At 37.5% G+C, this 23,074-nt stretch overlaps 1 protein-coding gene across 2 annotated transcripts in view; it reads right to left on the reverse strand.

Annotated features, from left to right (window-relative positions):
* The window catches only part of LOC127429546 (striatin-4-like), a 45,396-nt gene extending 24,986 nt beyond the window's left edge, over positions 1-20,410 (reverse strand). For both annotated transcript variants that reach the window (XR_007895305.1, XM_051678658.1), the window contains exons 1-6: positions 19,961-20,410; positions 6,491-6,594; positions 6,061-6,137; positions 2,231-2,309; positions 1,947-2,135; positions 1,559-1,736 (exon numbers count right to left, since the gene is read on the reverse strand). Coding sequence is in view for 1 of the 2 variants with exons in the window: in XM_051678658.1 (XP_051534618.1) it covers positions 1,559-1,736; positions 1,947-2,135; positions 2,231-2,309; positions 6,061-6,137; positions 6,491-6,594; positions 19,961-20,254 (921 nt within the window). In the remaining variant the exon portion in view is untranslated. The remainder of the gene's footprint in view (positions 1-1,558; positions 1,737-1,946; positions 2,136-2,230; positions 2,310-6,060; positions 6,138-6,490; positions 6,595-19,960) is intronic.
* Positions 20,411-23,074: the final 2,664 nt, after the last annotated feature.

Below are 23,074 nucleotides of genomic sequence, written 5' to 3' on the forward strand. Positions count from 1 at the left end.
AATTTACTCTGAATGTTGTGAAAAACAAAAAACAACCAGCGAGCGGCAGTTTTGTTGACGAAAAACACCTTGTTTATGGCAGAGATCAACAGAGAATACCCAGACTGGTTTGAGCTGACAGAAAGGCTACGGTAACTGAGATAACCCCTCTGTACAATTGTGGTGAGCAGAATAGCATCTCAGAATGCACATGTTAAACCTTGAGGCGAATGGGCTACAACAACAGAAGACCACGTTGGGTTCCACTTCTGTCAGTCAAGAACAGAGAGCTGAGGCTGCACTGGGCCTACCATCTGCATGTCACAGCAGAAATCGAGATTCGTCAGACCAGGCAAAGTTTTTCCAATCATCTATTGTCCAGTTTTGGTGAGCCTGTGCCCACTGCAGCCTCAGTTCCCTGTTCTTAGCTAACATTAGTGGTACCCGGAGGGGTCTTCTGCAGCTGTAACCCATCCACCTCAATGTTCAATGTGCTGCATTTTCAGAAATGCTTTTCTACATAGCACTGTTGTAACCTGTGGTTATTTGGGTTACTGTCACCTTCCTGTCAGTTTGCACCAGTCTGGCCATTCTCCTCTGACCTCTGTCATTAACAAGCTGTTTTCATCCACAGAACTGCTGCTCGCTGGATGCTTTCCTTGCTTCTCTTTACACTCTAGAGACTGTTGTGCGTGAAAATCCCAGGAGATCAGCAGTTACAGAAATACTCAAATCAGCCGTATGGCACCAATAATCATGCCACAATCGAAATCACTGAGATCATATTTGTTTTCCCCATTCTGATGGTTGATGTGAACATTAACTGAAACTCCTGACGCATATCTGCATGATTTTAGACATTACACTGCTGCCACACAATTCATCAATTCTTTGTAATTTTTTATATATTTATTTAAAATGTTGCTTTATCCTTGTGCCTCTTGGATAATCAGTCATACGAATATTTTGTATATTATTTGGATGAATCTGTTATTCGTTTTGAAGTCATTATTCGTGCCTTTCCGAATAAGGTATTCGGCTTGGGGCACATCCCTAATATACATATATACTGTATATACACTGTGTGTGTGTGTGTGTATATATATATGTATATATAACAATAAAATATAAATATAAGCAGTTTAATACTGTTTTTTTTATCTTGTTAACCATCTCTAATATATTTCAGTTGATGCAAACATATGGTGAAGAAGTGTTTGAGAAAATTAACAAGGCGTAAATCCAAAATTAATAAAGAAAATATTTAAACATTGACATATGCAATGAATTGGACATATTAAATCTTACTTTATGTGTTTATAATGGTTTACTATTAAGACAATGCTTAATAAAGGTTGTAATAAAGCCCACTAAGTATTTTCATGACCAAATATAAAGTGAGAACCATAAATGCCTAATTAACATTTATTAATGATCCATTACTCTGAAAAGTTGAGAGGGTTATGTGATGGCCATGGCCAACTTAGAAAGTTACAGAAATTACATACAAAAATGTATGTTGTTGGCAACAAAACAGGATCTGTGCATGAGGGCCTTATCTGTATATAAACACACTGACCTTGCCCTTGGACTTCTTGTTTTTGCGGTGTCCGTCGATGCAGTCTGTAGTCATACCCTGGAAGTCTTCCTCTTCATCACTGTCATCCTCATCATCGTCCTCACAGCCACGGAGGAAAGGAATTTTATCTAGCACAGAGCTGCCCATCCGTTCTTTAGAACTCTCTTTCCCAGCACGCCTGAAAAACACATTCAAAACAGAGTATAAGACAGAAATGAAACCAAATCACACAAATTCAGCTGGCATTTGAATACAGATTCTTCCTTCAAGTAAAACTGTATTTTGGAGTTTGTCAAATTGTTTTAAGAGGTTTCTCAATTCATAAAGAACACTACATTTGTATACTGGGCCTTATTTAGACTGACAATCATGTCTGTGTTTTTCTAACCGTTTAATCTGCTCTTCTATCTGGCGTACTAGTAGTGATTCTCCTCCACTGCGGGGTGGTTCTGGTTCTGCAGGCGGTTCACTGGGAGGATGTCCATTAGCCTCTGGACTGTTGCGACCCAGCAGGGAACGAACACGTTTGGAGCGCATGTCCAGGATGGTGTCAGAGTAACCCACCTCTTCCAGGTACCTGCTCATGTACACACATGTGCACAGGGTTAGCTTATTTTAATAAGTAAATTTGAGTTTGCAGGCAGGATTAAAGACTAAAAAAAGCATGCTGACTTGCGCAATAATTGACGCCCTTCTTTCCAAGGCATCTGATTGGTTGGCTCAGAGTCTGAATCTGCAGGTCCATTGGGTACTGTAAGAAACAAAGAATGATGTCACTAAACCTACAGAAAACATATAGCTAATACACGAGATGCAGCACTTGTTCTCATAAACAGGGTTCCCACACCTTTTGACCAATGAATTTCCATGACTTTTCCAGTATTTCGCAATTGATGGAATTTTTTTTATAAAGTTTAGACTCATTAAGAGCAATAGAGTGCAACAGCGCCTACTTTTTCAACTGTCTTGGCTCCGGAAGTATTTTAACATAAAACATTTTCCATAGGGATTTCATAAATTCCTTCATAAAAGAGTTCTAACCCATGAATCAAACCAACCAGCTCCATGGAAAATGTCTCCATTACAAACTTTGATTTGAAGCAAACAAAGTATTTGAAAGGTGCACTCAGTAATTTTTTCCTCATTAAAAAAGATATACTCCTAAAGAAATTAAGTGTAATTTTGAAATACATGTATAAACTCACAAGAGATGAAGACATCAGTCATATCAGTTACCATATAAAAGCTGTTTTATGCTACATGGAGAGGGTCCCCTTATGGGGGCTGCCATGTTAGAATTACATGACCAGTCAAATAATACTTGCTTAATCTCAGTAACCACCCTGTAGTTTGACTCCTTTCACTCATGGATTAAATTAATCATGGCTGATTGTGAATAGTGAATTTTTACAATAGCATCTGCAACTGAAAACTAAGTCCAAAACAACACAAAAAGTCACTCTTAACGTCTTTTAATGAGGGCATGAACTACAATCTTAGTAAGCATTGCGAATTACGTAATTGAATTAAAAAACAATTACAAAATATATATAAACTTAGAAACAAAGTTGTTCATAAGTATACAAAATATTCAGAAATATAAAAATATATATGCATAGTTTGAGAGCGTAGGGAGACCGACTCAATTGCGTTATGGAAATGTGCGGTTGCTGCAGAGCTCTTTTGGCGCGCTTTGTTGGCCGCAGTTCTCCGATTGGTGAATCCTTCTCTTCAGGATTCATGGGTAGTGTAGTTCTTAAACAGGGATTCCTCAATAGAGCTATTCAGCCATGACATCAATTTATAGGTGAACCAAGAAGGCAAATTCGTCACGGGTTCCCTCTAGATTTTCGAATGGGTTGTTAATTGTTCGCAAATTGACAAGTCTCAAATGATCCTTGCTCTTGAAGGACTAGGCTGTTTTTGGAGGCTCCCTATACACTATGACATGATTGCCTCACCTGTTTAACATCTCCTGTTTCACATCGCCTTGTTATTTCAACTCGTCAAAATGTTATTAGTCTTAAATTGCCCCTGTCTCAACTTTTTTGGAGCATGTTGCAATCATCCGATTTAAACTTACTGTACATTTTAAAAAAAACTATAAAATTCACAAGGTAAAACATCATATAATGTTTAGTTGTAGTGCTTTCAATATATTAAAGGGTAAATATTATTTACAAATCACTCCTTTTTTCATACTGTCCCAACTTTTTCGTAATTGGGGTTGTACCCCAAGCATGTGAGTGAACGTGCCTGACGAAATAGTAAACTACTGAAGTCCTTCTCTAGCAATATACTTTTTTTTAAAACACGGTGGCTTCAAAATTCATGTTTTGTGTATGATTGTTTGTAATATTTATTGTAAAACAAAACGCCCAAGTATCTTCAAGTAATGCTTACCACAGACATTATTTTACTCATAAATCCAAAACTGCCATTATAAAAACCCATAGTAAACTCCTGAGAGAACCTATGGCTTGAAAATGCTTATTTTCTTCTAGGCCTTTTAGACTAAAACCTGAACAGCTCTAATAAAAAGTTTTACATTTTTTTTTTTTTTTTAAATGAAGGTGAAATATGCAGACTGATGGATTTAGCAGAAGCATATACCACCAATTAATAACCTTGGGGCTCACGGTAGGTCTGTTTTTATACGTTTATAAGTTACCGGGCCCTATGCCCCAAGCACAGCGCTATGCGATACATCATAAGCGCAAAGTCAGTGGGCATGGCCATGATGTTTTGAAATTTTCGCGAAATCATGCGTTAAGTCTAGGCACAAGTGGTTAGGTGAAATCGTGCATGTAAAGCATGAAAGGTTTTGGTCAAGTACAATTTTTTCTGAGGTTCTTCTTCAGTTATAGCACTGTCACAGTCCTATAATATAATCCATTCCCTGTCAAGCAACGTCGATATAAATGAAGACAACACATATATAAGAAATTGGTAGTGTAAATGAACTGTCTGAAATGCATTAGAAGAATAGAATATCTTACGTTCTTTTGCGTGATAAAGTCCTTGTTTGAACTCTATCTTGTTTTGTCTGCCATCATTTCAGCGCTATGGTGTTTAGCAGTGAAATACTACCAAGGATGTTTGTGTTTTCTCCTCCCTCCGGACTGCGATGTATGTGTTCTTTATTTATCGGCCTTTTTCGTCTGCGGCCTTGATGGTGTTACGGAACACTTGAAACATGCTTTGCTGCTCTCCTATTGTTTATTGTTTTGTATATATAATATATATTTGTTATATGTTTCTCTATATAATGTTGTAAGTTTAATATCTGTACAGTGTCCTTGAGCTCTGGAAAGGTGCTATAGAAAATAAACTTGTTATAATTATTAATCATTTTGATCTACTTACACACAAAGCATGGCTATTTTAAAAAGTGATTGATAAGCTCTTAATATCATCTGCTGGTAAAATCTCCAAACTGCAAATGCAGAAGCTGAGTTTATACTTTGCGTCGAGAGAAGATGTGGTTCTCAAACATCTTAGCGCAATGACCTATTTCTCAGGAAAATAGGATATTGTGCTTTGTGCCACTTACACCCACAGTTTGCGCGCATACACCCAAAGATAGCGCAAACCCTCCCACCCATGGCCACTTGCACTTTGCGCTGGCACAAAAATTGCGCTTAGAATGAGCGCTCTCACAAAAATGGGATATAACGCAGAGCACGGTCTTTGCGTGTAGCACTGCGCTTACCGCGATCACGAAATTAGAGCCCACCCTTAAAAATAAATTCGCCTTTGGAGAGAATTTATGTTATTTTGGAACCAGACTGTGGCTCTCTTTTTCTAGCCAATGAAATATTTTAGATTGGAGTTTAAGTACAAAATGTTATATTTATATAACATAATTTCAATGATGTAAAAACATCTTATTAATATCCAGACTTGTCGGGGGCCTGGGTAGCTCAGCGAGCAATGACGCTGACTACCACCACTGGTAGTCGCGAGTTCGAATCCAGGGTGTGCTGAGTGAATCCAGCTAGGCCTCCTAAGCAACCAAATTGGCCCGGTTGCTAGGGAGGGTAGAGTCACATGGGTTTTCCTCCTTGTGGTCGCGATATAGTGGTTCTTGCTCTTGATTGGGTGCATGGTAAGTTGTGCGTGTAGAACGCGGGCAATAGTGCAAGCCTCCATACGCGCGGAGTCTCTGCGGAAACGCGCCCAGCAAGCCACATGATAAGATATGCAGGCTGACTGTCTCAGAAGTGGAGGCAACAGAGATTTGTCCTCTGTCACCCGGATTGAGGTGAGCAACTTTGCCACCACAAGGACCTAGTGAGCATTGGGGAATTTGGCATGCCAAATTGGGGAGAAAAGGGGAAAAACTTCCAGACTTTTCAAGAATTTTAAAATTCCCTGATATGTCCAGGTTTTCCATGAGAACCCTGCATTAAGCAAGGCATGACTAATATGTTTTGGTAAATATGGATCAGATTTCACAGATATAATACAGTGTGTATAATGGTTTATTTGCAGGTTGTTACTTGTTTCAGCCTCTGTCTCTGGTTTCTTCTCTCCAGGACTCTGGTCAGTGCTGCTTTTTAGCTTCTGATGTTTGGCCCTGAGATAAAAAATAAAAAAAAAAATAAAAAAAAGAAACACCAGGATATAAACGATTAACATCATAGCAACTGCTTGCAAATGTCCTCAGATCTCACAATGAAGAGACTGGCAGCATAGGCTTAAATAAGCCAAGCTTCAGATTGCAGCCTGGAAAACATTACTCAAAAATCCAGAAAGCATTTTATTTGTGTACAAACATTTAATAAATTAAAAAGCCACAAAACTCCAATTCTCCAATTGTTTTTTTGTTTCCAATTCATTACGAGAGAAAAAAAAGTGCTTCAGGGTAGCATAATCTTTCATATTATCTTTCAAAAAAAGACGCTTGTGTGTGTGTGCACGTGCGCTCACCTCTCCTGTTTCAGTGCATATTCCAGCATCTTGATTCGCCTCACCAGATCCTGCTTCATGTTCTCCTGACCTTTCCTCTCACCCTGCAAAAATGCCACTTGAGCCTGAGACACACACAGACAGAAGACAGAGAGAGAGAGAGCTATATAAACATGGTACTGATTAAAAACAAGATACATTTGAGCGCAAATTAAAGGTTACATATCCCGATTCTCAATGATTTCACCACCACTGATGACATTCTGAGGGCAAGAGTTAACTACAGGCCTGCAATTCCACAACCTTTATTTCAGACATCTTCTGACCAGAGCCATGAAAACCAAACAAGTTGATGGCAGAGAAGCTGAAAAACCACAAACCGGTCATTTCCCACTCAGCCGTGGTTGTGCAGAGTGAAGGAAAAAAAAAGAGGCGAAAAACAAATAAAAATGGACGTCTAACACGTCCCCTAGAAGCCACTCAAAAACCCACATCAATCAGAAGCGCTAAATTGCAAAGTCAGCGTTCAGGGAACTAAAAGTGTGTATGTGTTTTTAGGCAAGTGAGTATTCTGATCTTATTATTTTCATGCACATTTTCCAACTCCAAACCATATAAACTTGAATGCTTATTGGATTCAATCATTTTCAGGTGGTATGTATTTGTGTAATGAGTGAGGGTGTGGTGAAAGTGACTAACACCTTATATCAAGGTGTGCATATTTATTAGGCAGCTTCATTACCTCAGGTAAAATGGGCCAAAAAAGAGATTTAACTGACACTGAAAAATAAAAAAATTGTAAAATGCCTTTCAGACAGATGAAACACTCTTGAAATAGCTAAACCATTGAGGCGTGACCACCGGACAATCAAACGTTTTGTTGCGAATAGTCAACTGGGGCGCAAAAAACGCATTGAAAAGAAGCACAAATTAACTGCAGAAGACTTGAGAAGAATTAAACGTGAAGCTACCAGGAACCCATTATCCTCCAATGCTACCATATTCCAGAACTGCAACCTACCTGGAGTGTCTAGAAGTACAAGGTGCCAAGTGCTCAGAGACATGGCCAAGGTCAAGAAGGCTCAAACATGACCACCACTGAATATATTCACAAGTTGAAGCATCAAGATTGGGCAAAGAAATACATGAAGACAGATTTTTCAAAGGTTTTATGGACAGATGAAATGAGAGTGACTCTAGATGGACCAGATGGATGTGCCCATGGCTGGATCACTAATGGACAAAGGGCACCACTTCCAGTCAGGTGCCAGCAAGATGGAGGAGGGGTACTGGTATGGACTGCTATCATTAAGGATGAGGTAGTTGGACCTTTTTGAGTTGAAGATGGACTGAAACTCAGATGGACTGAAACCAAGTCAAACCTACTGCCAATTTCTGGAAAGTACTTTCTTCAAGCAGTGGTACAGGAAGAAGTCCTCAGCATTCAAGAAGGCCATGATCTTTATGCAGGACAATGCTCCATCACATGCATCCAAGTACTCCACTGCTTGGCTAGCCAGCAAGGGCCTCAAAGATGCCCAAATAATGACTTGGGCCCCTTCCTCACCTGACTTAAATCCTATTGAGAACTTGTGGGCCCTTCTCAAATGTGAGATTTACAGTGAGGGAAGACAATACACCTCTTTGAACAGCATTTGGGAGGCTGTGGTTGCTGCTTCAGCGAAAGTTGATCGTGAATAGATCAAGAAACTGACAGACTCCATGGATGGAAGGCTCATGGCAGTTATTGAAAAGAAGGGTGGCTATATTGGTCACTGAATATTTTTGAAAGGTCAAAATGTTATTTAATTGTCATTTTGTGTTACTTATTTGTTGCACCTACTCTAAAAATGTAGAATAAACAATTGAGTTGGGAGAATTTTTTTTTTTTTTAATTTAGTTGCCTAATAATTGTGCACACTAATAGTTGCCTAATAATTGTGCACACACATATATATATATATTCCCCTGAGAAAGACCAAACTCACTTTTCTTTTGTTAAACATTCAGGTTTGAGGTTCAATACCATTTTGAATTGACTGAGAGCATTGTGTTTGTTCAACAATAAAATTATATTCCTGAGGAATATAATTTGCCTAATAATTGTGTACGCAGTGTATTTTTTGGTGCCGAGAATGTGTGTACAAGTGTGTCATCAACTACACAAAAGTTACAACCTAGAAACCCTGTCCTCAGGTAAAGAAAGACCTAAAATAATGCAAAGGGAATGGTGTTGGTCAACAGCACACAGGTTTGTACAGTCATATCCTCATTTTCAGTTAGCTACACACACCCACACAATCAGCGTACCACATGAAACACATTATAAACATTATAAAATATAGGTTTATATTTATATAATTTGATTCATTTGCATTGTATGGACCTATAGAGTTGAGATATTTTTCTAAAAATCTTAGTTTGTGTTCTGCTGAAGAAAGGAAGTCATACACATCTGGGATGGCATGAGGGTGAGTAAATGATGAGAGAACTTTCATTTTTGGGTGAACTATACCTTTAATGCTTATCATTGATAACTATTATTTATTGTTACATAATTTTATATGCATTTGTGTGTGTGCATGCGTTACATAATTTAATAATTATTCATTTAAATTATTATCAAATTTTTATAATTTAATGTTTATAGTAATATACTGTTTTTAACATATAGATCTTGAGTTTTTTTGTGCAATTAAAAATGAGCCATATCATATAAGCCTGTTATCATTTCACTCTTAAAAAATTAGGAATTTTTGTTTAGTTGTTAGTCGTTAACTGAAAAAGTACAGAATGCTTCCCTTCTAAAATGAAGAAGTGATGAGGTGTGCCAAGCCAACAAAACTGAAAATTCCCGGAAAATTTCTCTATTATGTCTTTCTTACCTCTTTCTTACAACACTTGTTTCCAAATCACTCCCTGTCTCCAAGGCTGACTGCCAGGAGTAAGTAAAGCATGACAAGTTGACACAGGTCTTCATGGAGACCGGCTTGACTGTGGTTGCCATGGTGTAGGCAGGAAACCTGTTATGGCAGGTCTTTAGAGCACTTTGATGACATTTTCACAAAGGAAAGTAATTGCCTATGTTTTAAACCTTTGATGCTGGGATGCTTGTCACATAAAAGCTGAGAATATGACATCATCGTCAAACAAGGAAATAGACAGCTTAGGAAATTAAATTACACCTTTAGAGACAACTATTCCCAATCCACTTAAAGGAATGTTCCGGGTTCAATACAAGTTAAGCTCAATCCACAGCATTTGTGGCATAATGTTGATTACCAGAAAAATTGATTTTGACTCATCCCTCCTTTTCCTTAAAAAAAGCAAAAAAAATCAGGTTACAGAGAGGCACTTACAATGGAAGTGAATGGAGCCAATTTTTGGAGGGTTTAAACACAAAAACATGAAGCTTATAATTTTATAAAAGCACTTTAATCCACAATAATATTACACATTTTATTATTAAATTGTTCTGTATTCTAATATAATAAGAGTTATTATCAAATAATATTTTTTTATCCTGTAATGGTTTCACGTTTCAATTGGTTACTCTACAGATAACCTATATGCATTTTGCAGCGGCGCTGCGCCACTGCTGAATTATGAGCGCCGCTGTTGGGATTTCACATGTTCATTTAATATTCTTGATGCAACATAACGCTTGCCAGCCCCAGTCAGCTGTGTGCTTTCTACACTGTGCAAGAGACCCCACCACAAAATATCTAAACTAGCTGCAAACTTGCAAATTTGCATGCACATGAGCTTATGATTCGCCACAAATGTTTGCCAGAAGTTTGCAGCTCTTAACCGGTAGTTGTGAACCTCCGGCAAACCTTTGGCAACAATGGACAATTTGCCGCAAGTATGCCGCAAAGCTCATTTGCATGTGAAAATTATCTGAGGTGAATTTGCGGCAAGTTTAACATTTTTGTAAGGGCTAAACACACTCACTTCAAACTCGCTTCATTTCAAGTGGCCTGCGAGCTCATTTCTCAAACGTAGGATGGCAGGGGATCGCAACGCTTCACTGAACAATCAGTTAGTGCTTTCCTCGTGAAAATAAATGAGCCTTCCCCTGTCATCTGTATGTTTTGGAGCGCATTTTGCTCACTTCAAAAGCGTAATGAAACAGCGCTAAACGGGTCAATTATCAAAAAGGATTAATCAGCACGAGGGCAGAGCAGGTGCAGTAATTCACGGACTGGTCTCAACCGCACAGACTATTTTAAATGCACTTGTGAACCAGTGAGATGTGCGGCGGGGATCGCGAAACCCGTTTGAATGCGGCACAGAATTGTCTGTTGCAAAACTCTTATGTCTTGGTGATGAAACTAGTTTAAAACAAACAGCCCCAACATTCTAAACAGCACTGGCAAAGAAAACAGGAGAAAACATTAATTCGAAGGCTTTTCAATTCTCAAATCACAACACTTACAAAAATGTATCATGGATTTACTGCAGTTACACTAACTGTACTATATTACCTATGGTAGTTGTGGCAGTAAAACTTTGTAAATGTATTTTGACTGCTGTTTTCTCATTACAAAAATGCCATAGTTCTTTATATAGAAACCATAGTTACTGACCATGGTAGTGAGGAGCCATGCATGGTTTTACCTATGGTTACCATGAACTATTACAAATATCATTGTTAAAACTAAGGATGTTATGGAAGAACTATGGTGCATTTTCATAATTATGGACCAATCTATCAGTTTTCCATCAGTGTAAAATCTGTGCTCATGTAATGCTCTCTGATTGTAGGAAAACACAACAGCATCGCTGCTGTTAAAAATCCTAGGGGAAACACTGATGAGTATTAACCTGTTGATGTGACCACCCCCCCCTCCCCTCCGAACTGATGTCACTTTGCTTAAAATTAGTTCACATATACTATATAGTCTAGTCAAAAAAGAGTTAATAATGTTGATTATAAAGATGTATAATTTGTCAACATTATGAACAATTTTGAACAGCACACTATATGGTAAATGTGAACTAATTTAAGCAAAGTAAAGTCAAACTCATGGGTGAGGTCAATGAGCATTAACAGGTTTTTAATAAATCAAAAGAAAATGCAAAATGTAGTCTTTTTAGAAGCTCATTTGAGGAAAAAAAAAAAAGGTGCTTCGGGTTGTCACAGATACAACCAGTGGAGTAAGTTCAGAGTCAAAATGGGTGTTTTAGGTTTAGGAAGGGGTCGGTACTACCACACTGACACATTAATATTCTTGTGACTTCCTACGGGTGAAAACAGTTCAAGGGCAGATACAAACTCACTCTCTCTCCTTTAACACTCCTTTGAGACTCACTTTAACAAGTAGAACAGCAGACTGTTTCTGGGACAAACCATTTTTAAGAGTATGTCCTCTGTGAACTTCTCCATCTTAAAATTTGAAATTAAGTTTTTATTTCACTACTGGTCTGTTTTTGTCCTTAATTCTAAGATTTACCAATGAGATGCTTTTAAAAGCACCAGAACAGGATGACAGGCTGTATGTCTATACTGACTTAAGAAGTTGACATAGTGAGACTACCTGTTGTTTGACAGTGTGGCTCTCTCACGTAAAAATTACAACACACATGAATGATATTTCCTTTTCTGAATGTGGCAGAGCAGCATCTAACTATAAAATGATGCAAGAGCCTTAATAATATAGTATACAGCTAAACACCTGTTGAGCTACTGTTTATCACTGCGCATAACTCGAGGCGGCGAACTATTCTACTACTTAGTTTGTGTGTCAGGGACCTTCTAGCAGAACAGCGTTAAAAGAAATAGCTCATTCAAAAAGGTAAATTATGTAATAATTTACTCACCCTTATGTTGTTCCAAACCCATATGACCCATGATAAATGAACCTAAATAACGCATTGAAAGCCAGGTGTTCTTTACCAACGTATCAAATTACACAGGCAGCAAAGTACGCGCACTGACAGAAGACGTTTAATTGCAGGTAGCGAATATAATGTGCATGGTGGGTAACTGCAAGACGTCTCGGATTCGGAATGACACAAGAAATGCTGTTAGACACACAGACACGTGCTTGAAGAAACACATTTTATTATATTTATAAGAACAGATGACAGAAAAGACATCTATGCGCATGTATGACGCGCTGTTTGTACGGAGGCGTGCAGTCTCGTGGAACACATGTATTTAAAGGGTTCTCACTCTTTCTTTGTTTCAATCTTCTGAAAATGTTTTGCAAGAATAGTATCATCTATAAGAATGCTGTAAATGACCTCGAACATCTCAGCTCAGGAGGTGCTTTGAGTTCAGTTCGCTTTATTTCCACAGAGCAGATCGTTATGAGCACAAGTCAGCAGGGTCACTTTATATATAGCCTATACATCTGTGATTAAATCATAAAATAATACAAAAATATGTTCACCTCGAACCATGACTTATATTTCAGTGATTATCATCATTATAATTATTACGTTTACATTTAGAATTGTTAATAGATCTTAATTTTTATTAGTAATTGTCCACCTGTTGTCATAGATGGATACTTGTGTGACGGTAAACAGAAAGGTGGTTATTTTTTAATTTTATTAAAAAATTTTGGACCACTTCATTATTTTAATAGCTTTTTCATTTCGTTTGAAGTGCAATTTCACTTTTTAAATAAATGAATTTAATTTTCAATGCAAAATCACTAAAGCAAGAATATTCACCGATCCCTCAGCCGTGGGGTGACGATGTAATTGGATATTGTGATATATATATATTTTTTCGAATAAAAATATTGTGAAAATATTTCTTGCATATCGCCCAGCCATAGGAGGGAACAAAATGAATTTATTCACACATTCAAAGTCATTACCCTTCCAAAGCAGCTAAACTGGGTCCTGGGATGAAAGGTAATAAAACACCAACATTAAACCCGCAACAATCCACAATACGTATTGTATTTGCCCAGACAATGAAATACCCGACTGGTAGCCCATGATGTAGAGAATGCACAGATGAAATTGGTTGGGTGCCAAAGAGATGTTGCCCTTCACAGCTGTTGAAAAGCCATCTTTCAAAAAGTTGAACACCAAACATTTTAATTGCACTTCAGCTTTTCAGTTTCATTTGAATTTTTAGTTAAAATAAATAAAAAATAAAGTTCAAAGTTTGAAATCAAGCTGCGTTGCGTTATTGTGTAGGCTATTGCTTAACGAAAATTACCCCATAGTACCACTTAACGTCCAACCAGCAGTAAAACCAGTGTTAGTCGTTTTGAATGATAACACCGCACCGGTGTGAAAATTATGATATTGTGGCAAGTCTACTAATACGTTAATTTTAATCGACTGATTGAGTAAACTCGTTCCCTCAACTGAATTGAGTAATGGCGTCTCCGAAACTTGTGTAATTATGTTCACTTAACTTTGTGTTCATGTAAAATGAACTTAACTGTTTAAGTTAAGGTAAATGGATGCAAGCAGACTTAAAGGGATAGTTCACCCAAAAATGAAAATTCTCTCATCATTTACTCACCCTCATGCCATCCTAGATGTGTATAACTTTCTTTCTTCCACTGAACTCAAATTAAGATTTTTAGAAAAATACTAGGGCTGAGCATCAGGACAATGTAATCAGATATCGACGATGTCTTATAAAGATCCCGAACATGATCGACAATATCGGGAAATGGCAAAACCATGGATCTGGGAAGTCACTAAATATATTAAACAGTGGCCAGGGTGTGAAACTAGCACCCGCCAAATGCAACGAGGCTGAATCCAGTTCGCGAGCTCCTCGTCCAAATGTATTTCATGCACGGGTATTTTGTTCCTCTACCCGCAACAGGCAGACAACCTGCTGCAAGACATCTTGGAGTGACACATGACATACGCTTGAAGAAACACACATTATTACATTTTTAAGAATAGACAAATGTGGGGGGCCTGGGTAGCTTAGCAAGAAAAGACACTGACTACCACACCTGGAGTTGCAAGTTCGAATCCAGGGCGTACTGAGTGACTCCAGTCAGGCTTCCTAAGCAACCAACTGGCCCGGTTGCTAGGGTGGGTAGAGTCAAGTTGAGTCAACCTCCTGGTGGTCGCTATAATGTGGTTCTCGCATTCAGTGGGGCGCGTGGTGAGTTGTGTGTGGATGCCTCGGAGAATAGCGGGAGCCTCCACACGCGCTAGGTCTCCACGGTAACGCGCTCAACAAGCCACGTGATAAGATGCGTGGATTGACATCTCAGACGCAGAGGCAACCGAGATTCATCCTCCGCCACCTGAGGCAAGTCACTACGCCACCACGAGGCCTTAGTAGAGCACATTGGGAATTGGGCATGCCAAATTGGGGAGAAAAGCTGTCAATAGCTGCGTTTCCATCAATGCTTTTTTTATGCGCATTTTAGGATATCACATAAAATCTGCTTGATGGAAACACCAAGATGCGAATAAAATCTCCAAAATGTGCATTGAAATCATATACGCACGCTTTTACATTTAGGATACATTTTTTATTCGATAAGAAGAAATGCGCATAAACTATGACGGAAACACATTTACCAAATAAACTCCTATTGAATTTAACAGGAATACAAGATGCACATCAAAAAAATAATGTGCATGAATAATTCATTCATAACTGGATGAACCAGCAGACCAATCATCGCAACTGAAATGTTGCCCTGGTCATTCTGAAATACTGTTGTCCTAAAAATCCAAAGCCTACATAGAGTTTGCAGAGCAAATAAGTTAAACACAAACTTGTGCTGTCATTTCCAGTCATTTCCGCAAGTATTTTATTAATAATAGAGTCACACAGTCGCTACAATTTCCCCAGAAGTGACAATTTTGTTCTTTTGAATGCAAGGGATGGAAACGCGGCTTTATCCGCACACTGTTTTTGAGATATTCAGATCTTTCGCATAAATTAAATTCACAACTTGGATGGAAACATAGCTACTGCTTGTGTCTGATTCGCTGTTTGTTCAGAGGCATGAAGCACAAGCCTGTCTCGTGGAACAGGCGCATGTAAAGAGTTTTCACTCTTTTTTTCTCTGTTTCATTCATCTGAAAACTGTTTGCAAGAATAATGTCATCTGTGAGAATGCTGCAAATGATCTCTGATCATCTCAGGAGGTGCTTTAGTACATTTTATTTCCATGCAGTTAGAATGCATTGTGAACACAACTCTGCAGGTTCAGTAATACATATCTTTGTATTAAAGAAACAAAGACGAAAGTGAATAAATCAAAGTAATACAAGACATGTTCACCTTGAACCTAAAATTTAGTATCATTTTCTTTTCTTTTGGAAGCAATAACTGTATTACCAAAACGCAATTCAAACACAAATTCGACAAGAACACACATTTAGCAGCATTATTTTGGGAGCGCAAGGGAAATTATTATTTTGATTATCATTGTCTTTACAGTTATAATTGTCTTTAGTTCTTAATCTGTAGGCTATTAGTAATTTTCCATCTGTGTTGATGGATGCTTGCGTGACGGCAAATGGATCCATTGGAGACGGTAAATGTTTGGATTTGGGGAGGTGGTTAAATAAGATTTTATTGCTTTTTTCGTTTTGTTTAAAGTGCATTTTGAATTTAGAAATGTCTTTTGTTTAAGTTTTTTGTGTTTCAATAAATGAATTACATTTTTAAAGCAAAATCAATGAAGCAAATAAATTTGCAGGTGGGTTGACGACGTAATCGGATATCGCGATATTTTTTAAGGCAATTATCGCTAAAAGAAAAAATTATATATTGCCCAGCCCAAGTCCATATATTGCAAGTGAGTGCGTGCCAAAATTTTGAAGCTCCAAAAATCACACAGTCAGCATAAAAGTAATTCATAAGACTCCAGTGTTTAAATTAATGTGTTCTGAAGTGATATTACAGGTGTGGGTGAGAAACAGATCAATATTTAAGTTATTTTTTACTTTAAATTCACCTCCCTGCTCAGTCAATCTCTACTTTAACTTTCACATTCTTCTTCTTGTGTTTTTGATTCAAATTCTTCATGCATATCACCCCCTTCTGGGCTGGGAGAAGAATGTCTAGCAAAAAAATAATAATAATTTTGTTCTGTTTCTCATCCACACCTATAATATCACTTCGAAGATATGGATTTAACCACTGCAGTTGTGTGGATTACTTTTATGATGCCTTTATTTGCTTTTTGGAGCATCCGAATTTTGGCACCCATTCACTTGCATTGCATGGACCAAAAGAGCTGAAATATTCTTCTAAAAATCTACATTTGTGTTCTGCAGAAGAAAGTTAAGCACATCTGGGATGGCATGAGGGACGGAGATCACTCTTATGGTGACATCACACAAAACAACTATTTGCAACAAAACAACATAAATAATACTACAAAAGAGCTAAAAACCTCTTTGAATTCTTAATAACTATATAAATGCCCCCATAATTTCCCTTTAACCAAGGAAACATAATTAATGCAAGTGCAAGGGATTATGGGTATTCCCCATTTCTTCAATTTTGTGCTCAATCGTTAGTTATTAACAATTAAAATCTTAAGTCTATAGATTTTTCAGATAAATCAGTTCAATGAACATAGATATGAGTTGAGTCCAAAACTAGACATTTCAAGTAATGTTTAATTAAGACAACTTCATTTTTCCAGTAATGACAACATTAGGGTTAATTATCTTGTGCAGCTCATTAAATCACATTAGAAGACCAACATAAAGATCAGGCCTTTCCTAGCAAACTATTTTCCTCTGTAAACCAACTGCACTTTAGAGGATGCCATACCCATGCAATCCTGTCCTGCCTGTCACAAGAGAAACACAATGGCACAGGTGCTCCACATAAAAACATCATGGACGTTCCACAGCAGGGAAAACGGAGTAGGCGAGCTGCTGTCACTACAACTGTCCCTTACCATCCTTTTTATAGGCCAAATAAAAAAATGTGTGTGTGTGTGTGTGTGTGTTACATAGAAAACAAAGCAGTTGGTCCCTGAAGCCTGTGCACATAACTACGGGCACGTCCAGAAGGGGCCTGGCATAAGAACAGACACAAGTTGTTCATGAGAGCCATAGGGCCTATCCTTTTATAGAACACACTGGCAACTTCTTATGTAATCCACAGGCGCTGTTTGAATGGGGTCACTTAATTGCAAAGCTTTTCCAAGGCCAAGATTTCCTGCTAACTGGGCCAGTGAACTCCAGACTCAAAAAGATGGTCTAAGCAAATGTATAACGGGCTAATCTCTAATTCTGGGTCAGAAAAATGTTCTCCCCTTTCTAATATGTTCTTGAAGCGTGTACAAGCTATCTTAATAGATTTTATGTGTCCAGGTTTTACATGGATGAAAACGTATGCATCACTCATGGACATTTAAATCAACCTTAAAGGAAGAGTTCACCCAAAAATGAAAAATTCTCTCAAGGACCTCTTCAATCTCGTGCCGTCACAGATGTGCGACTTTCGCTCAACTGCAGAACACAAACAATAATTCCTAAAATAAAAAAATATCTCAGCTCTGTAGGTCAATACAATGCAAGTGAATGGTGACAAAAACTTTTAAGCTCCAAAAAGCACATAAAAGGCAGCACAAAAGTAATCCGTATGACCCGAGTGCTTTAATTAATGTCTTATGAAGCGATACAATAGGTGTATGAGAGAAACAGATCAATATTTAAAACTTTTTGTAACTGTTAACCTTCGCTTCCTGCCAGATCTCCTATGCGCGTCTACAAGAGGGTCAGGTTCACACGGCCTCTCACGTCACGCAAGCATGTTAGCATGTACACGAGAACTGATGCGTGCACGAAAAATACGAAAACGCAGTGCTGTTTACAACAGAGAAGGAAAGCTGTACAGAAGTATCGTTGATTTTGCTATAGATTTGTATCAGTTTCTTTTTCAAAAATGGTGTGTACATGTGCTTAACCTTGATGCCTCAACCTACAGAAAGGCGTTAGATTACGTCCTCACGTGAACATGCCAACACACTTGCGGGACGAGAGAGGCCCCTTGAACTCGACCCTCTTGTGGACGCGCATAAAAGATCTGTCCGAAAGCTAAGATTAATGGTTAAAAAAAGGTTCTAAATATTGATCTGGTTCTCTCATACACCTATCATATCGCTTCAGACGACATTAATTAAACCACTCAGGTTGTATTGATTACTTTTATGCGCTTTTTGGACCTACAGAAGAGAATTTTCATTCTTGGGTGAACCATTTCTTTAATGTACGAATTTCACTGCATTAGATAACAAAACAATCAAACCAAGGGGCATCTGCAAACAAATGATGCTTTTCTCAGAACTTCCATCACTTTCCTGAGCTACTTTTGTGGTTACTTCTAACCAACTGGTCTCAAGTTCATTTTATGTAGATTTATAAGGCAGTACCCCTCAAGTTAACACAGGTGTCCATGCAAAGTAACCACAGGTGTAGTTCAGCACATTAACTCCGAACGTGTTCCACTAATGTTTGACAACCAGAAAAAGTCCCAATACTCATTTTAATTGTGAACATTTTATATTATTAATCATTTAAAACCTAACAAACTTATTTGTATGACATGTTGTTTGAAAAGAGTGCTTGTGCTAACTTTCTTTAAAATAAATGCCACTTAGATTGATATTTTGCAATGCAATGACATTCATACATTTTTACCCTTGGCTCAGTTCTCCAAATATTGGTGCCACGGTGTATTGCAATGCAATAAATCCAAGTAATAGCACTAAATGATGAAACTGCTTGACATCTGCTATTGTGGAAGTACTAAAGGGAGCCTTGGGGACCAAAATATGATTAAAAAAATAAAATAAACAAACACACACACACACACATTGGCTCCTTTAGTGGTTGGGGAAAAAAACACTTGCTTGAATACTCCTGCAGGACGTCATTGCATGACTTTTGACAGAAGCTATACAGATTACAAACGCAGAACTCAATCACAGTAGTGGTCAACGGGTCACGTGACGCCACAATGTCAATAATTAGAACGTTCGTTTGAAATTTAAATTTGAAATTTGCAATAAACGTCGCCCAGACTTTTAGAATTATTATTGAGACTTCGCTGATCCTGGAATGCCTTTATTGTGATTCTTTTGTCCAGTATTTAATGCTAGGGATGAGAAAGATGCAATAATACGCTGTAATGCCGAGAATAATAGAAAATAATTTCAGTGTGAATGACAGGATATCAAACCCCAATGTAAACCCAATAAATACAAGTAGTGCGTGTGTATATGCATCCATGGGTGGCTAAAATCACTATTCCCGTCCAAGTAATAAATCTACAGACACTTGAGTTGGGAATGTGTTCCTGATTGCCTTTAAGCATGTATTATGGTGTGCAATATAATTTTTGCGATCATGATGGGCAGCTGCTTGTTTTCAAAGGTTACATTCTGAGCACTAATACCAGGCAATCGTGAGATCGTGACTTCTCTTAAGTCTTATCTTTAAACGTGCTCTTTTCCCTAAGGAATTCGTCTGGAAGAGACCAAAACAATGGAGATTAAAGGAAACCCTGCTTACCCTCAGCTCGTCTCGTTCGGCTTCCCAACGGTATTTCTCGGCCTGGAAGCGACTCCATTCATACTGGATAAAGTGTAAGATCCCGGGCAGCGAGAGGCCCGCTTCGCCGTCCTGCGTTTCCCGTGTCAGGGAGGATCCAGCCATCGCCCCGGACGCGGCGGCGGCGGCTGCTGCTGCTGCGGTGGAAGCGGGACCTAGCACAGCCTTCGGGCCGTTCGGATTGCGCCCCGCTCCGCTTCCTGCAGGGCTTTGATTTGTTCCGCCCGCCACCCCGCCGGACCTTTCCCCCTCCATCAGAGCGTTGGAGCTGTCGCTGGAGCCAGGAGGTGGAAAAAACAGCGAGAATTTGAAGAATAAGCCACCACGTTACTTGCAATTTCCACCGAAGCCCTCTCCCGTTTTCCTTCTCGATACAGATAGGCGAGTACTCACACATACAGAACGGTGCCAAATAGTGATCCACTGAATGGCTGCTACGAGCTTACAACTGTTGCTTATGGGACTTAAAGTTTTCTTCCTCAAGGGGGCGCAACGCGGCTCAGAAAGCCGAATCTTCCCTTGAGCTGTATTCAAATCTCGGGGCAGTTTTTGTCTAATAGGAGATATTTGTACACAACAAAATATAATCTTTTAAATCCAAAAAATTCACAGTTTTGTTTCTGTCGTAAATGAGGGAAATCCGCTTCATAAATTTCTCTACATTTTTTAAATTAGTATTTAATCTGTGATTAGTCCATCCTGACCAGCGGTGAGAAAAGTTACAGTTTTCACGTGAGCATTCGGAACGCGCTACCTGATTGGCCGGTGAAACGTTTAAGGGCGTTCACGTCATGTCGGATTTATTATTTTATTTTAAACATAGCATAGCACATTAATATGTTATACCTATATTGATATTACAGTGTAACAGGGGAATTGAAAATTCTGTCATAATATTTTATACAGGCTTTGGACTTTTTGTTTTTTAACAGTCTTATTGAAGACACATAGCAGTCAAATTCAAAAGAAAACACCTTTATCATAGGGGATGATTTTATAAATTTTTGCTTATGTTTATAAAATGTTGCCATTAAAATAAAAAGGTTAACAATGAAGTCTTTGTTACTTTTGTTTTCATAGAACAAAATCACATCCTTTAATGTAAAACAGTAGTCAGCTTTCACTAACTTAAAGATAAATTCTGCCAGTTCAACACAAAATCTGTTGACAAATTTACAATCAAAAAACAAATGAGTCAACAACTCTTTCTCACTTTTACAAAAGCAACATAAATCATCAATATCAGTATATCTTGAAATTAAATATTTAATAGGGTTGATGGTATGCAAAATTTTGAAGTGTACTTAATTATTAGTACAATATTTAAAGGGGATTAACCAAGCACTCTTCCAGCTAGTATTATCAATTATAGAACTCCAAAAAAAAAAAAAAATTCCTCTAGGAAAATTTTTATTTATTTTGTTTTTGAAGAATATGACAAATATGTTTGTTATTGCATTTTTTCTCAGTTAGTTCAACACTGTCTAATATTAGTTTTGGTTTTGTCACTGTTGGAGAGCTATAGCAAATATGACGTTTGACAAGCTGAATAAGGGTTAGAGGAATAGCTTTAATGACTAAATTAAATTCCTTAAAATGTACAGGGAAACTGGGATTAAGCATGAATTGTTCATAAGTTAAAAGATTCCCATAATTGTCAAACATTTTCATAATATGATTAATGTCTCTGTTAAACCAATTTCTTAAAAATAAAGATTTATTTGCAACAGTTATATTAGAATTATTCCAAATGAAGGAGGTGTGAGGAGAGAAATTGTGAGAGTAGCAAATTTTCCAAGCGAGAAGAGCTTGCTGGTGAAATTTGGATAATTTGAGAGGGATTTTTAAATATTATAGTCACATGTTAACAGAAATTTTAAGCCACCTATTTGATTAAAGAGGCTATGTGGGATGTGGTTCCAAAGGGAATTAGGGGTGATCAGACATCTTTTAAGTCAACTGGTCTTAAAAGTCTTATTTACATTGTCAAAATAAAGCATCTCCAGACCCCCTTCAGCTTTCTTATTAGTAAGTACCCTTTTCTTAAGTCTTTGGGATTTGTTTTTCCAAATAAAAGAGTAGAACAAGTTATTAATATCTTTACAGTTAGAATCTTTAACATATAATGATAAAGAGGGATAAACAAATCGAGATAAGCCTTCTGCTTTTGATAATAAGACACAACCATAAACTGAAAGATCACGTTGTAACCAACAATTTAATAATGTTTTTGTCTTTTTTAATATAGAGGAAAAATTTAAGTTTTGTCTTTCTAGAACATCTTTTGTTACAATAATTCCTAAGTATTAGACAGAGGGTTTCATTGGAATGTTCATAATAACTTTATCATTTAATCTGTGTAAAGGGAGGATTTCACATTTTGATACATTTAAAGTTAAACCCGAAGCCGTTGAGAAAACATTAATAAAGGAAATAGCACTGAGAATAAAAGATACGTTTTTTAGAAATAAAGTTGTGTCATCTGCCAATTGGGATATCTTGAGTTCTTTACCAAAAATTCTGAGACCTTGAATTTTATCATTATTAACAATACCAATGGATAATAATTAGACTACCAACAAAAATAAAAAAGGGGAAATTGGACAACCTTGACGTACTCCACGATTAATGAACCTTTTAGAGGTGGAAGTATTAAGTATCACAGAACTATTAATATCAGTGTAAAACATTTTAACCACTTTTTAAAAAATTATTCCCAAATCCAAAAAGCATTATAGTTTTAAACAAGAATTCATGTTCAATCATGTCGAAAGCTTGGTAAAAATCCAAAAAGAAAATGATAGCACCATCTTCTACATTCTCAGCAAATACTAAACAATCCATCAGCAAATACTAAAGTAATTAGTTTATAATCAATTGTTAGAAGAGAGATCGGTCTCCAATTTTCTATCAGATGTGGATCTTTATCTGGTTTAGCAATTAATGAAATGATACCCTATTTCATAGTAGTAGTCATTTCACCACTATTAATACATTCATTATACATATTATAAAGAGGATTTTCAATCTGTTCCCAATAATGTAAATAAAATTCTACGGTCATCCCATCTATAC

Source organism: Myxocyprinus asiaticus, chromosome 39, assembly GCF_019703515.2.
Source record: "Myxocyprinus asiaticus isolate MX2 ecotype Aquarium Trade chromosome 39, UBuf_Myxa_2, whole genome shotgun sequence".
In the NCBI taxonomy this organism is placed as follows: domain Eukaryota; kingdom Metazoa; phylum Chordata; class Actinopteri; order Cypriniformes; family Catostomidae; genus Myxocyprinus; species Myxocyprinus asiaticus.